The sequence below is a fragment of the Chiloscyllium plagiosum genome, chromosome 24 (assembly GCF_004010195.1).
Source record: "Chiloscyllium plagiosum isolate BGI_BamShark_2017 chromosome 24, ASM401019v2, whole genome shotgun sequence".
Lineage (NCBI taxonomy): Eukaryota > Metazoa > Chordata > Chondrichthyes > Orectolobiformes > Hemiscylliidae > Chiloscyllium > Chiloscyllium plagiosum.
In genome coordinates, this window is record NC_057733.1 from 2,065,686 (window position 1) to 2,080,454 (window position 14,769).

Here is a 14,769-nt window from a genome sequence, read left to right on the forward strand (position 1 = left end):
TACTGCTGGGTCAAGACAGCTGTGCAGGTTTATTTCTCCATTTGATTCACTTCCCATGTGGTCACTGCCTTTGTTTCTCTTGTCCTTTTTGAAGTATCATTGTTTTGATCTTTCTTCCCCCCCAAGTTCAAAAACAATGTAACAGCTTATAAAACAGTAATTACTGCTCCTAGAATTTGAGGGAATCTAATGCTGAAAGTATCTCAAAAAAGGAACAACTGTCATAGCCACAATGTTTTCCCATCCTTCATCTTAGAGGCTGAGAAATTACTTTATAGAGGTTCATAAAATCATGAGGGGCATGGTTAAGGTAAATAGACATGCCCACACTGAGGTGGGTGAGTCCAAAACTAGATGGCATAGGTTTAAAGTGAGAGGGCACAGATTTAAAAGGGACCTAAGGGGCAACTTTTTCACGCATGTGGTACATGTATGGAATGAGCTACCAGAGGAAACGATGGGGGCTGGTATAGTTACAACATTCAAAAGGTATCTGAATGAGTACATGAATAGGAAGTATTTAGAGGGATATTTAGAAGTCAAATGCTGGCAAATGGGACTAGATTTATTTAGGATATCTGGTCGGCATGGACGAGTTGGACCAAAGGGTCTTTTTCCATGCTGTTCATCTCTGTGACTATACAGTTATGAGCAGTCTCAATAAAGTGGACAGAAAGAGCCATTTCTCTTAGCAGGAAAGACAAGCTGCAAATATAAAAGTAATTGATAGAAGACTGAGGGAAGTACTGATGAGAATCTCTTTCACTGAAGGATGAAGGAAGACATGAGATTTGCTGGCTAAAGCAGGTGAAAGGTGGCAGATCCTCAAGCACTCAAAAGTATAACTATATTGAAAAAAATATTATTTGAAACTTGGAAGGATTCAGGAAAGATTTACAAGGATATTGCCAGGGTTGGAAGATTTGAGCTATAGTGAGGGGTTGATTAGGCTTGGGCTGTTTTGGCTGGATCATCGAAGGCTAAATAATTTTATAAACCTTATAGAGGTTTATAAAATCATGGGCAAAGATACGGTAAATAAACAAGGTCTTCTCCCTAGGGTGGGTGTGTCCAGAACTAGAGGGCATAGGTTTACGGTGAGAGGTGAAAGATTTAAAAGAGACCTAAGGGACAACTTTTTCACGCAAAGGGTGGTGCATGTATGGAATGAGCTGCCAGAGGAAGTGTTGGAGGCTGGTACAATTACAACTTTAAAAGGCATCTGGATGGGTATATGAATAGGAAGGGTTTAGATTAGATTAGATTAGATTCCCTACAGTGTGGAAACAGGCTCTTCGGCCCAACAAGTCCACACCGACCCTCTGAAGAGTAACCCACCCACACCCATTTCCCGACTCCCTACTAATGCACCTAATACTATGGGCAATTTAGCATGGCCAATTCACCTGACCTGCACACCTTTGGACTGTGGGAGGAAACCGAAGCACCCAGAGGAAACCCTCACAGACACGAGGAGAATGTGCAAAATCCACACAGACAGTCACCCGAGGCTGGGACCCTGGTGCTGTGAGACAGCAGTGCTAATCACTGAGCTACTGTGCGTTTAGAGGGATATGGGCAAAGTGCTAGCAAATGGGACTAGATTAGGATATCTAGTCAGCATGGACGAGTTAGATTGAAGGGTCTCCTTCAATGCTTACATCTCTATGTCTCTAAGGCTATGGACCATGAGCTTCAAATTGGGATTAAGCTGGATTTTGGCCAGACAGGTACAATGAGTCAAAATATACTCTTGAATTATAAATTTCTATGATACAGGCAGAAACAATCGAAGAGAGCACAACAGACAGCAGAAGGAAAGACATAAGCCTAGTAAATTTAACCATCCTAAATATACATTTCATCACTGCTGATTAATGCATGATCACTTACAATAAACCACTTTTTTTAGAATACTACAGTGTGGACCCTTTGGCCCAACAAGTCCACACAGTCCCTCTGAAGAGTAATCCACCCAGACGCATTCCTCTACCCTGCATTTACTCCAGACTAATGCACCTAACCTACATATCCCTGTACACGATGGACAATTTAGCATTCACCTAACCTGCACATCTTTGGACTGTGGGAGGAAACCGGAGCACCGAAAGGAAACCCATGCAGACACAGAAAGAATGTGCAAACTCCACACAGACAGAGGCGAGAATTGAACTATGGCCTTGGCGCTGTGAGGCAACAGTGCTAACCACTGAGCCACCATGCTGCCCCATGACCTGCTTCATTATTTAATTCATGTAAAGTATTCAAGTCACCATACTCCTAGATATTTTGATGTAGAGATATCAATAGAACCACAGAAGCATTTAATTATGGACTCAGTTTCCTCAAGCATGAACCAGCAGAGCATGGTCAAAATTCTGGCTCTACTCAAACTAGTGAAACATTTTAATACTGATATAACCAATAGTGTTCAAGAAGAGCCAAACAATGCTGAAGTTCATTCTCTAAATCCTGTTGCAGTGCTTCTGCACCCTTTATCTTCATAAACTCCTGAATGATCTCCCACCATGCTACTTGCTATCTCTTCTCATTCTCTGACGGCTTGGATCTAACTGTGAAATGTTTTGAACATTTTGTTGTGATAAAGGGCTGACAATAATAATGCAAGTTGTGTTCTAAAGCATTACTGACCCTTCTATGATCCTTCCTTCTGTGAATTTTCGTGGATTTGCTGATGATACAAAGTATGGTGGCATTGTAGATAGTGTCGATGATAGTCTAACAATATCCCTTTGTAATTTTATGCTAAGTGAATGTGCAAAGCTGTGGCCGATGGAGTTTTATGTAAGCCAAATGTGAGGTATCCACTTTGGACTTAAAAAAAATCCATCAGGGTACTAAATACTGTAGATTTCCAAAGAGATTTGGCAGTTCAGGTGCATAGATTTTTAAAATTAGGAGCAGGTGCAGAAAACAATCAAGAATGTTAATGGAATGCTTGGGCTTTATATCCAAAGCACTGGAGTATAAGGATGCAGACGTTATGCTGCAGTTGTACTAAACTCTAATTAAACCCCACTTGGAATACTGTGAGCACATCTAGACACCATACCTTAGGATGGATACATTAGCCTTAGAGGGAGTACAAAGTAGGTTTACAAGAATGATATTTAGATTTCAGACATTATGTAACAAGGAGAGATTATGCAAATTGGTTTTCTTTCTCTAGAATTTAGAACGTTAAACAGTAATTTTGATTGAAGTCTTCAAGATATTAACAGGAGAAGACAGGTTAGATAAAGATAAACTACTACCAATGGTTGGGGATTCTAGAACTAGGGGGCATAATCTGAGAATTAGAGCCAGGCAATATAGGAGAGATGTCAGGAAACACAAAAGGTGGTAGATGTTTGGGACTTTCTTTCACAAATGGCAGTAGATGCTGGATCAGTTCTTAATTTTAAATCTAAGATCGATAAAGAAAATTATTAAGCAAAAATATGCACAGAGAATTGGGCCACAGATCAGCCATGATCATATTGCATGGTGGAGCAGGCTGAAAGGGGTGAATGGCCTACTCCTGTTCCTATATAGAAGCGGAAATTAAAACTAGTTGTAGTTTGTCTCAAACACTAATACCATCAGTGCATCAATACATTCAATACGAAGACTAATATACAAAAAAAATTCTTCAACAATCATGGGAACAGAAGCTCCAGAATTAAAATGGAGCTTAGACGAAGAGTACAAGCGGAGGACTGGGTCAACAGAATATCATAACTAGGAGAATGTGAGGACTGCAGGAGATCAGAGTCGAAGAGTGTGGTGCTGAAAAAGTACAACCAGTCAGGCAGCTTCCGAGGAGCAGGAGGGTCAACGTTTTGAGCATAAGCTCTTCATCAGGAATAAGGGACTGGTTAAAGGGGGCTGAGAGATAAATGGGAGGGGATTGGGGCTGGGGGCGGGGGGGGGTGCGGTGGTAGGGGAAGTAGCTGGGAATGTGATAGGTAGACGAAAGTAGGGCTGAAGGTGATTGGATTGAGCGGATAGGTGGGAAGAAAGGTGGACAGGTAGGACAGTTCAAGAGGGTGGTGCTGAGTTGGAAGGTTGGATCTGGGAGGGGTAACAGGGAAACTTGAAATTCACATTGAGCCAGTGTGGTTGGATGGTCTGAAGGCGGAAGATAAGACCTTTTTCCTCCAGGCATTAGATGGCTAGAGTTTGGCAGTGGAGGCAGCCCAGGACTTGCATGTCTTTGGTGGAGTTGGAAGGGGAGTTAAAGAGCTCGGCCACGGGGCAGTGGAGTTGTGTAGTGCGTGTCCCAGAGATGTTCTCTGAAATGTTTTGCAAGTTGGCGTCCGGTCTCCCCACAGAAGACAGGATGCCAACTTGTGGAACGTTTCAGAGAACATCCCTGGGGCACACACACAAGCACTAAACAACTCCACCGCCCTGTGGCCAAACACTTCAACTCCTCCTCCCATTCCACCAGACATGCAAGTCTTGGGCCTCCTCCACCACCAAACTCTAGTCACCCAATGCCTGGAGGAAGAGCCCCTCATCTTCCGCCTTGGGACCCTCCAACCACACTGACTCAATGTGAATTTCAACAGTTTCATTTCCCCTCCCCCCCACCTTATCCCAGATCCAACCCTCCAACTCAGCACCATCCTCTTAAACTGTCCAACCTGTCCATCTTCCTTCCTGCCTATCCGCTCCAACCTCCTCTCCGACCTATCACCTTCACCCCTACCTTCATCTACCTATCATATTCCTAGCTATCTTCCTCCCCAGCCCCACACTCCTCCAATTTATCTCTCAGCCTCCTTGGGCCACCCTCTGATTCCTGATGAAGAGCTTATGCTCGAACTGTCGACTCTCCTGCTCCCAGGATGCTGCCTGACCGACTGTGCTTTTCCAGCACCAAACTCGTCAACTCAGAACATCATAACAGAGTGTTAGGGGACTCTCTAGTCCGAGGTACAGACAGACATTTCTGTGGCCAGCAGCAAAAAATCAGAATGGTGTGTTGCTTCCCTGGTGCCAGGATCAAGGATGTCTCAGAGATGGTGCAGAATGTCCTCAAGGGGGAGAGGGGCCAGCAAGAGGTCATTGCCCACATTGGAACAAATGACATAGGAAGGGAAAAGGTTGAGATTCTGAAGGGAGATTAGAGAGAGTTAGGCAGGACTTTAAAAAGGAGGTCCTCGAAAGTAGTAATATCTGGAGTACTCCCGGTGCTACAAGCTAGTGAGGGCAGGAGGTTAGAGCAGATGAATGCATGGCTGAGGAGCTGGTGTATGGGAAAAGGATTCACAGTTTTGGATCATTGTAATTTCTTTTGGGGGAGAAGTGACCTGTACAAGAAGGACGGATTGCACCTAAATTGGAAGGGGACTAATATACTGGCAGGGAAATTTGCTAGAGCTATTCGAGAGGATTTAAACTAGTAAGGTGGGGAGTGGGGGGGGGGAGCAGATAGGTAATAAGGAAAGAGATCAATCTGAGACTGGTACAGTTGAGAACAGAAGCGAGTCAAACAGTCAGGGCAGGCAGGGATAAGGTAGGACGAATAAATTAAAATGCATTTATTTCAATGCAAGAGGCCTAACAGGGAAGGCAGATGAACTCAGGGTATGGTTAGGAACATGGGACAGGGATATCATAGCAATTACAGAAACATGGCTCAGGGATGGACAGGACTGGCAGCTTAATGTTCCAGGATATAAATGCTACAGGAAGGATAGAAAGGGAGGCAAGAAAGGAGGAGGAGTGGCTTTTTTGATAAGAGATAACATTACAGCTGTGCTGAGGGAGGATATTCCCGGAAATACATCCAGGGAAGTTATTTGGGTGGAATTGAGAAATAAGAAAGGGATATGGGGATTGTATTATAGACTCCTAATAGTCAGAGGGAAATTGAGAAACAACTTTGTAAGGAGATCTGTAAAAATAATAAGGTGGTTATGATAGAGTGAATCCTTAGAAGAGTGTAAAGGCAGTAGGAGTATACTTAAGAGGAAAATGAGGGCAAAAAGGGGACATGAGATAGTTTTGGCAAATAGAATTAAGGAGAATCCAAAGGGTTTTTACAAATACATTAAGGACAAAAGGATAATTAGGGAGAGAATAGGGCCCATTAAATATCAGCAAGGTGGCCTTTGTGTGGAGCCGCAGAAAATGGGGGAGACACTAAACGAGTATTTTGCATCAGTATTTACTGTAGAAAAGGACATGGAAGATATAGAATGTAGAGAAATAGTTGGTGAACATCTTGAAAAATGACTGTATTACTGAGGAGGAAGTGCTGGATGTCTTGAAAAGCATGAAGGTGGATAATTCCCCAGGATAGTTGTATCATCGATAGTCACAGGTGAGGTGCCGGAAGACTGGAGGTTGGCAAACGTGGTGCTACTGTTTAAGAAGGGTGGTAAGGACAAGCCAGGGAACTATAGACCAGTGACCCTGACATTGGTGGTGGGCAAAAGGGTGGAGGGAATCCTGAGGGACAGGATGTACATGAATTTGGAAAGGCAAGGACTGATTAGGGATAGTCAACATGGCTTTGTGCGTGGGAAATTATGTCTCACAAACTTGATTGAGTTTTTTGAAGAAGTAACAGAGGATTGATGAGGGCAAAGTGGTAGATGTGATCTATATGGACTTCAGTAAAGCGTACGACAAGGTTCCCCATGGGAGACTGATTAGCAAGGTTAGATCTTTTGGAATACAGGGAGAACTAGCCATTTGGATACAGAACTGGCTCAAAGGTAGAAGACAGAGGGTGGTGGTAGAGGGTTGTTTTTCAGACTGGAGGCCTGTGACCAGTGGAGTGCCACAAGGATCGGTGCTGGGTCCTCTACTTTTTGTCATTTACGTAAATGATTTGGATGCGAGCATAAGAGGTACAGTTAGTAAGTTTGCAGATGACACCAAAATTGGAGGTGTAGTGGACAGCGAAGAAGGCTACCTCAGATTACAACAGAATCTTGATCAGATGGGCCAATGGGCTGAGAAGTGACAGACGGTGTTTAATTCAGATAAATGCGAGGTGCTGCATTTTGGGAAAGCAATCTTAGCAGGATGTATACACTTAATGGTAAGGTCCTAGGGAGTGTTGCTGAACAAAGAGACCTTGGAGTGCAGATTCATAGCTCCATGAAAGTGGAGTCGCAGGTAGATAGGATAGTGAAGGTGTTTGGTATGCTTTCCTTTATTGCTCAGAATATTGAGTACAGGGGTTGGGAGGTCATGTTGCGGCTGTGCAGGACATCTGTTAGGCCACTGTTGGAATATTGCGTGCAATTCCGGTCTCCTTCCTATCGGAAAGAAGTTGTGAAACTTGAAAGGATTCAGAAAAGATTTACAAGGATGTTGCCAGGGTTTGAGGATTTGAGCTATATGGAGTGGCTGAACAGGCTGGGGCTGTTTTCCCTGGAGCGTCAGAGGCTGAGGGGTGACCTTATAGCGATTTACAAAATTATAAGGGGCATGGATAGGATAAATAGACAAGGTCTTTTCCCTGGGGTGGGAGAGTCCAGAACTAGAGGGCACAGGTTTAAGGTGAGAGGGGAAAGATAGAAAAGAGACCTAAGGGACAACTTTTTCATGTAGAGGGTGGTACGTGTATGGAATAAAATGCCAGAGGAAGTGGTGGAGGCTGGTACAATTGCAACATTTAAAAGGCATCTGGATGGGTATATGAATAAGAAGGATTTGGAGGGATATGGCCGGGAGCTGGCAGGTGGGACTAGATTGGGTTGGGCTATCTGATCAGCATGGACAAGTTGTACTGAAGGGTCTGTTTCCATGCTGTACACCTCTATGTCTCTCTATATGTCTCTGTACTAAAGTGTGCTGTCACTTTGTTAAAACATTAAAACTAACCACAGATGATCACATGGAATGACAAGAGAGCAGTGACGCAATGAAAAATATTAATGCCACTGATAAACAAAACCATTTTGCGATTTGCAATTCTCTACATTATTTTTGTGACAATATGGGACAGTGTTTAAAGTACTTTCCCAGAATTACTTCCTAAATTGCAATAGGAATTTTCTTAGTCTTTCCCAGGATCTCTAACAGTTCTGTGAAAGAGATAGGATGAATACATACTTGTATATACGACAGAAAAACAAACTTCCACGTGCCTAATGATCTGACCATGACAAAGCAGTATGCTTAATTTAAGAGCCAGTATCTTTTTATTAAGAGTCAAATAACCTGCTCATATCTGGGAAATGCACCAGAAATCTTCAGTATCATACAGAAATGCACAAGCAACAGTTAGGGTCTTTAGAAAGGAAGGGAGAAAAATAAATCATTAATGAAATTGTTTTAAAATATTTATGTTGGAGTCAGTTGCATCTATAAGTCATAAGGTCGAAGTAATTTTGTCCATCCTTGTTCACCTGTTCCAGAAAACAGTTGCAGTGCCTCCAAAACAGCATTCACCTGTCTCATATTTTGCTTGTAATTCCCAATCTGCACATCCAATATGTTGATCATTATTTGGGGAATGTCCCAATATCAGTTATGCCCTCATGTTGAACTATCACGGTTAACTCAAATACCGTCATACTCCTATACTGCATTGATTATACTGTACAGTGTTTTACCTACAAAGAAGCTTATAAGCATTCCACATGCACTCTATAAATTACACTCATCTCTTAGACTAATAGTGTACCCATCTTTCCAGAACACAACAGATCACAAATGAAGGCAGAGTCTGCTCTTACCATTTCTTTTCATAGTATTCTTTTCAACAACCAGTAAATGAGAAAGGTGTCGAGCAAAGGCTTTGAACAAATCCTGCAAGAACATGAACACGAGGCAGTATTCATTATCTGAAGCAAGGACTTTAAATTTCCAATCGAATGTATAACTGGCTAAAAGTGAACACATCAATAGCTTATCAATCTCAAGCAATGGCACAAAGATCTGACAGTCCCAAGTCATGATTAAAGGGCCAGGGGTGTTCCATTCTGATTATGCTAATAATTCAACTTTACCTTAGAAGCAAACCTTCCCTCCTTGTAATAAGGAGTCAGGCATTTGACGACGATGTCTGCTGTCTGTTTCAGTTGTCCTCCTTTCACTGGAACTGGAGACATTGTGGTTCTCTCATCTTTACATAACTGAAACAAGGAGTCAAACGTCACCTTTTTCTTATTTTGACTGCCCTTAACATCAGGAGGGCACAAGATAGAGGAATTGATGCTATTTCGTTGTCGTTTCAAGTCCTGTGACCCTCGTCCCTGAAAAAGTATAGGTGATAAACTGAAGACACGTAGAGCATAAGTCAGTACGAGTGTAACAAATAACCAAGTGACTTACTTCATCTGTTGCTGGTCGTTTCTCAGGAGCAGAGGGAGCAATTTCAAATCCTCGGCTTCTTGCATGATCCAGTATTTTCCCATCAGGAGCTTTCTCTATGTTTCTAACTCTGTCATAACAATACACATCAAAAAGAATATGCTGGGTCATGAACTCCAACATACAAACACAGACCTTCCCTATTTGTTTGATCAACAAATGTTGCACACTTCTCTGGAACAAAAATAGTAGTAGGCTGTTGGCATCTCAAATCAGTTAGTGTAATATTGACCTTTACTTCATTACAACAGGAGATTTGATGGAGATATTCAAACTGATCACAAGGTTTTTGTAAAGCAAATAAGGTGGAAGGGTTTCCAAAGGCATAAGGCTCGGTTACCAGGACACTTAAAACAAATAGCAGAAGAACCTGAAGCACGACAATGAAACACGGGTCTGAAAGATGTGGACTATGGCCAGATTTGTGATAGAATTGGACAAGTAGTCCAGCAGGCCAATCTTGGCATCGGGATCTTCCTACTCCAAATGTTATGCTTTTCAGAAGCAGCAAGATGACCTTCTTGCTAGGCAGCAGCGAGTTGATAATTCCAGGGGATGATTGCTTGTCAAATGTCTTGGGCACAGCCCAACTCACCTCAATAATCTTACCAAGCTTGCCAAATAAGCTACACATTGAGAAAACTTGACATGGAAATCAGAGCAAGTATCTTATGAATTCTGCTTGCTGCAAAAGACTACCATGTTGGACACTGAGCAGGCTCTATTGGCACTGGCCACATGCATCCGACATCCATGAACATTTGGTGTCCAATAACTGCCAGCCGCTAAGAACCTTCATAGCACATCTCCAATCCACTTACAGGAGCTTCAGCCCGTCAATGTTGCACCTATCATTAAAATGCTGCAGAAAGGACAGTGTATGCTCAGAGACATACCCAGCTCATTGACTGAACCAGGTTGCATCACCAGGCTCTTCATTTGTGTCATAATGCACAATCACTCAGCAGCCTACCTAGATGTTCACAGCATCCCCGCTTTGTGTTGTACTTTTGCAGTTTGCCTCCTTAGCCAGACATAGATTCCCTAGTGTGGGAACAGGTTATTTGGCCCAATAAGTCCACACTGACCTCTTGAAGAGTATCCCACCCAGACCCATTCCCCTACCCTATTACTCTGCATTTTCCCTGAATGATGCACTTAGCCAACACTTCCCTAAACACTACGGGCAGTTTCGCCTGGCCAACCCACCCTGACCTGCACATCTTTGGACTCTGGGGGGAAACCAGAGCACCTGGAGGAAACCCACGCAGACACGGGGAGAATGTGCAAACTCGCTTGAGGCTGGAATTGGACCTGGGTCCCTGGCGCTGTGTGCCAGTAGTGCTAACCACTGAGCCACAATGCTGCCTACGTTTGAGGCTGATATTACTGCTTTCTTGCTTTCCTGCTTAGTGGAGACCAAAAGGAAGCTTCTCGTGGTTGTCAGCAAGTCAAATCGGATTGGCTTAGTTCAGGGGGTCCCGGTGATAAGTCAGCCACTCAAGGTAGTCTGAGACAGAATATTCTCCACATAAGAATGAGAAGTTGAATGTAGGACTACCCACTATCCATCATTACTCTTTCTGCCCTCTTAGGGTCTGTTTTTATTGTGCAAGATTAAAGCGCATGAGATTTACATAGTGTATTGAGATGGATAGAAAACTGGTTGGCAGAGAGGAAACAAAGAGTAGGAATTAATACATCCTTTTCAAATTGGCAGGCAGTAACTAGTGGGGTGCCACAAGGACCGGTGCTAGAACCCAAGCTATTCACAATATATATTAATGATTTGGATGAGGGAACAAAATGTAACATCTCAAAGTTTGCAGATGATACCAAGTTGGGTGAAAGGGTGAACTGTGACGAGGATGTGGAGATCCTTCAGCATGATCTGGACAGGTTGGGTAAATGGTGAAAAGCTTATGCCCGAAACATCAGTTCTCTTGCTCCTTGGATGCTGCCTGACCTGAAGTGCTTTTCCAACACCACACACTTGACTGTGACCTTCAGCTTCTGCAGTCTTCATTTTCTCTAGGTTGGGTGAATGGGCAAATCAGTGGCAAATGCCATATAATTTGGATAAATATGAGGTTATTTGCTTTCGAAGCAAAAACAAGAAGGCAGATTACTACCCGAGTGGCTGTAAATTGGGAGAGGGGAGTGTGTAATGGGACCTGGGTTTCCTTGTGCACCAGTCACTGAAGGTAAGCATGCAGATGCAGCAGGCAGTAAAGAAGGCAAATGGTATGTTGGCCTTCATTGAGAGAGGTTTTGAGTACAAAAACAGGGATGTGTTGTTGCAGTTATACAGGACCTTGATGAGGCCACGCCTGAATATTGTATGCAGTTTTGGTCTCCTTTCTGAGGAAAGATGCTCTTGCTCTTGAGGGAGTGCAGAGAAGATTTACCAGGCCGATTCCAGGGATGGTGGGACTGATGTATGAGGAAAGATTGATTAGGTTAGGGTGGTTTTGATGGAGTTCAGATGAGTGAGGGGAGATCTCAGAGGTTTATAAAATTCTAACAGGACTAGACAGGATAGATGCAGGGAGCATGTTCCCAATGGTGGTGCGTCCAGAATCAGGGTTCACAGTCTGAGAATTCAGGGTGGACATTGAGGATGGAGATGAGGAGACATTTCTTCACCCAAAGAGTGGTGAGCCTGTGGAACTCATTATCACAAGAAATAGTTGATGCCAAAACATTGAATGTATTCAAGAAGTGGCTTGATATTGCATTTGGGCAAATGGGATCAAGAGTTACGGGAAATAAAGCAGGATTGGGCGGCACGGTGGCACAGTGGTTAGCAATGCTGCCTCACAGTGCCAGAGACCCGGGTTCAATTCCCGCCTCAGATGACTGACTGTGTGGAGTTTGCACATTCTCCCCGTATCTGCGTGGGTTTCCTCTGGGTGCTCCGGTTTCCTCCCACAGTCCAAAGATGTGCAGGTCAGGTGAATTGGCCATGCTAAATTGCCCCTGGTGTTAGGTAAGGGGTAAATGTAGGGGTATGGGTGGGTTGCGCTTCGGCGGGTCGGTGTGGACTTGTTGGGCCGAAGGGCCTGTTTCCACACTGTAATGTAATGTAATCTAATCTAATCTATTAAATTGGACAATCAGACATGATTGTGATGAATGGAGTAGCAGGCTCAAACAGCCAAATGGCCTCCTCCTGCTCCTATGTTCCCACCTATGTAAGATGGAACCAGAATTCGATGTGACAGATGTAGTGGGGTAAGGTAAGTGATTTGAGGAGAGTTTGGTATGATACAGTGAACAAGCACAGACATGCATCAGAAATCCCTCCATAAGACATGGTGCAACTCAACTTAGCCAAAACAAATGTATGCTTCTATCTTTTTTTTGTGTGTGGGGAGTTTACCTGAAAGGGTGATGATCAAAGCAGACTCAATAGTAATTTTCAAAAAGAGAATAGGATAAATCCTTGAAGAGGATAAAAAGACCACAGGGATATGGGAAAGGGCAGGAGGCTGCAGGCTGTACCAAAGATCCAGTATGATTTGATGAGTTCACAGTCTCCTTCTGCTACATCATTCTACAACTGCATTCCTGGTACCTTCAACCAACAAAAGTTGATTGACTGGTCACTTCAATCGAGAACAACACTTTCTGTCAATTGGCCATGGATGTTCCAGATTTCTGCTACTCTTTGAATGGAAAAATGGATTTCCAATTTCACTCCTTAATGGCCTAGCTATAACTTTAAGACAAAGGATTTTTGTTTCCTGACTTAGTAAATAGTACAAATCAATCTTTTTGAATAACTTTGTCATTTGATGTTATGACAATTTGTTCTCATAATTTATACGCTACAGTCCAGATATAATTCTGGCAGATTTAATGACTGACCTCCTGATATGCTTAATGCCTATCCTCCATCACAAGAAAACAATCAGAAATGTGATGGAATACTCTCCACTGTCAGGATGAGCTCCAACAATACTCAAGAAGCTCAACACCATCTAGCACATTTGTCAACACCACCCACCACCTTCAACTTTCACTCTTGCCACCACTTGTGCACAATGGCAAGAGTAAACAAGTTGCACTGCAGAAACTGACCAAGCCTCTGTTGACAGCTTCCTAACCTATGACATCTACCACCTTCCCAATGAGGACACCATATACAAGTTCCTCTCTAAGCTAAACAGCATTCTGACTTGGAAATACATTGTTCTTCCTTCACTGCTGCTGAATCAAAGTCCTGAAATTTTAAATGAAAACACTGCATAACCTATGCAAAACCATCTGAAGTGGTTCAAGAAGTTCGCTCACACCTTCACAGGACAATTAAGATTGGCAACAAATGTTGGCCTTTCCAGCAACATCTCATGAATGAATTTTCTTTTTAAGCACACATAAAACAGAAAATCCTCAGCTTCATCTCCAGCCTGTGGAGAGTTAGATCATTTCAGTTAGCGTGGTTATCACAGTTCAGGTTTCTTGACAATTCTTCCTCAAAAGATGAACTTCAAATGCTGTTTTGTTTAAAGTGAGCACATTCATTCGAGATCAGGAAAAATAACACCTCTAGAAGATAAGTGGCTAAAATGTTTGAGCTCAGAATTGATGTTGATACCACAAAGCCAAAGTGATAATACCTTAATCTGCCATGATAATCAATAAACACCTCATTCTGGGAGTGCTGGGAAAATCAGTTGCAGAATTTTAGTATAGTCTGACTGACCATTCCGGTTGGTAAAAACATAGACAGACAGGTTTAAACAGAAAGCTGAAAAAGCAAGCTTTGGCCAAATTCAGATGGAAGTTGGAGCTTATTTGGTAATTATTATTTTTAAAGTCAAGCAATATCACCTGCTGATTCAGGGAAGCATAACATATTTTTGTAAGATTATGCAAAATGAAATCGTACTGATCAAGTCCATTCATGTTCAATTGCTGAAAAACATTTAACAAATTGGCCCTTGTCTAAACAGATATTTTCTTGAGACTAGCCTATGAGAGCATTTACAGAATATATGAATATTCAGTTCACTCCTTGAAATAACTATTATTGGGTAGTGAAAATCAACACTGACATGCAAAATGTAATGGGATCTGCTCGAAGGAGCAGTTGCTCCCTGTGAATGTCTGTAGTGGGAACAATGATAGATGAGCCATGACTCCCATTCAATCTTCATTCAGTGACATGAAAGCCCTGTGACAGATTTTAACACAGTACCAGATGTGAAATAGGTAATTAGCTTACCGAAATTAATACCTTTGGTATAGCAAACTTAATATCGAGGGTGAGTGGTGATGGGAGATGCGGAGGGAGAGTAGAATTAACCTTACAAAATAAGAAAAAAATAAACTGTGCATAATGAAAAAAGATTTTGTTCTTTTATTTTGGATGAACATTTACTTAAAATGCATTCTCAAGCACAATTCTGATGGTACGGATAT

General features: G+C 42.6%; 1 protein-coding gene and 1 long non-coding RNA gene across 7 annotated transcripts in view; one reads left to right on the plus strand and one right to left on the minus strand.

The window, feature by feature from the left end:
- LOC122561958 overlaps positions 1 to 14,769 on the plus strand; it is an 80,003-nt gene that overhangs the window by 8,736 nt on the left and 56,498 nt on the right. The gene's annotated exons all lie outside the window — the stretch shown is intronic.
- recql5 (RecQ helicase-like 5) overlaps positions 1 to 14,769 on the minus strand; it is a 132,005-nt gene that overhangs the window by 3,761 nt on the left and 113,475 nt on the right. For 4 of the 6 annotated variants that reach the window (XM_043714283.1, XM_043714282.1, XM_043714285.1 and 1 more), the window contains exons 16-18: positions 9,304 to 9,412; positions 8,979 to 9,224; positions 8,706 to 8,778 (exon numbers count right to left, since the gene is read on the minus strand). In XM_043714283.1, the coding sequence (XP_043570218.1) occupies positions 8,706 to 8,778; positions 8,979 to 9,224; positions 9,304 to 9,412 (428 nt within the window). The remainder of the gene's footprint in view (positions 1 to 8,705; positions 8,779 to 8,978; positions 9,225 to 9,303; positions 9,413 to 14,769) is intronic. The other 2 variants (XM_043714284.1, XM_043714287.1) reach the window with 2 other exon arrangements.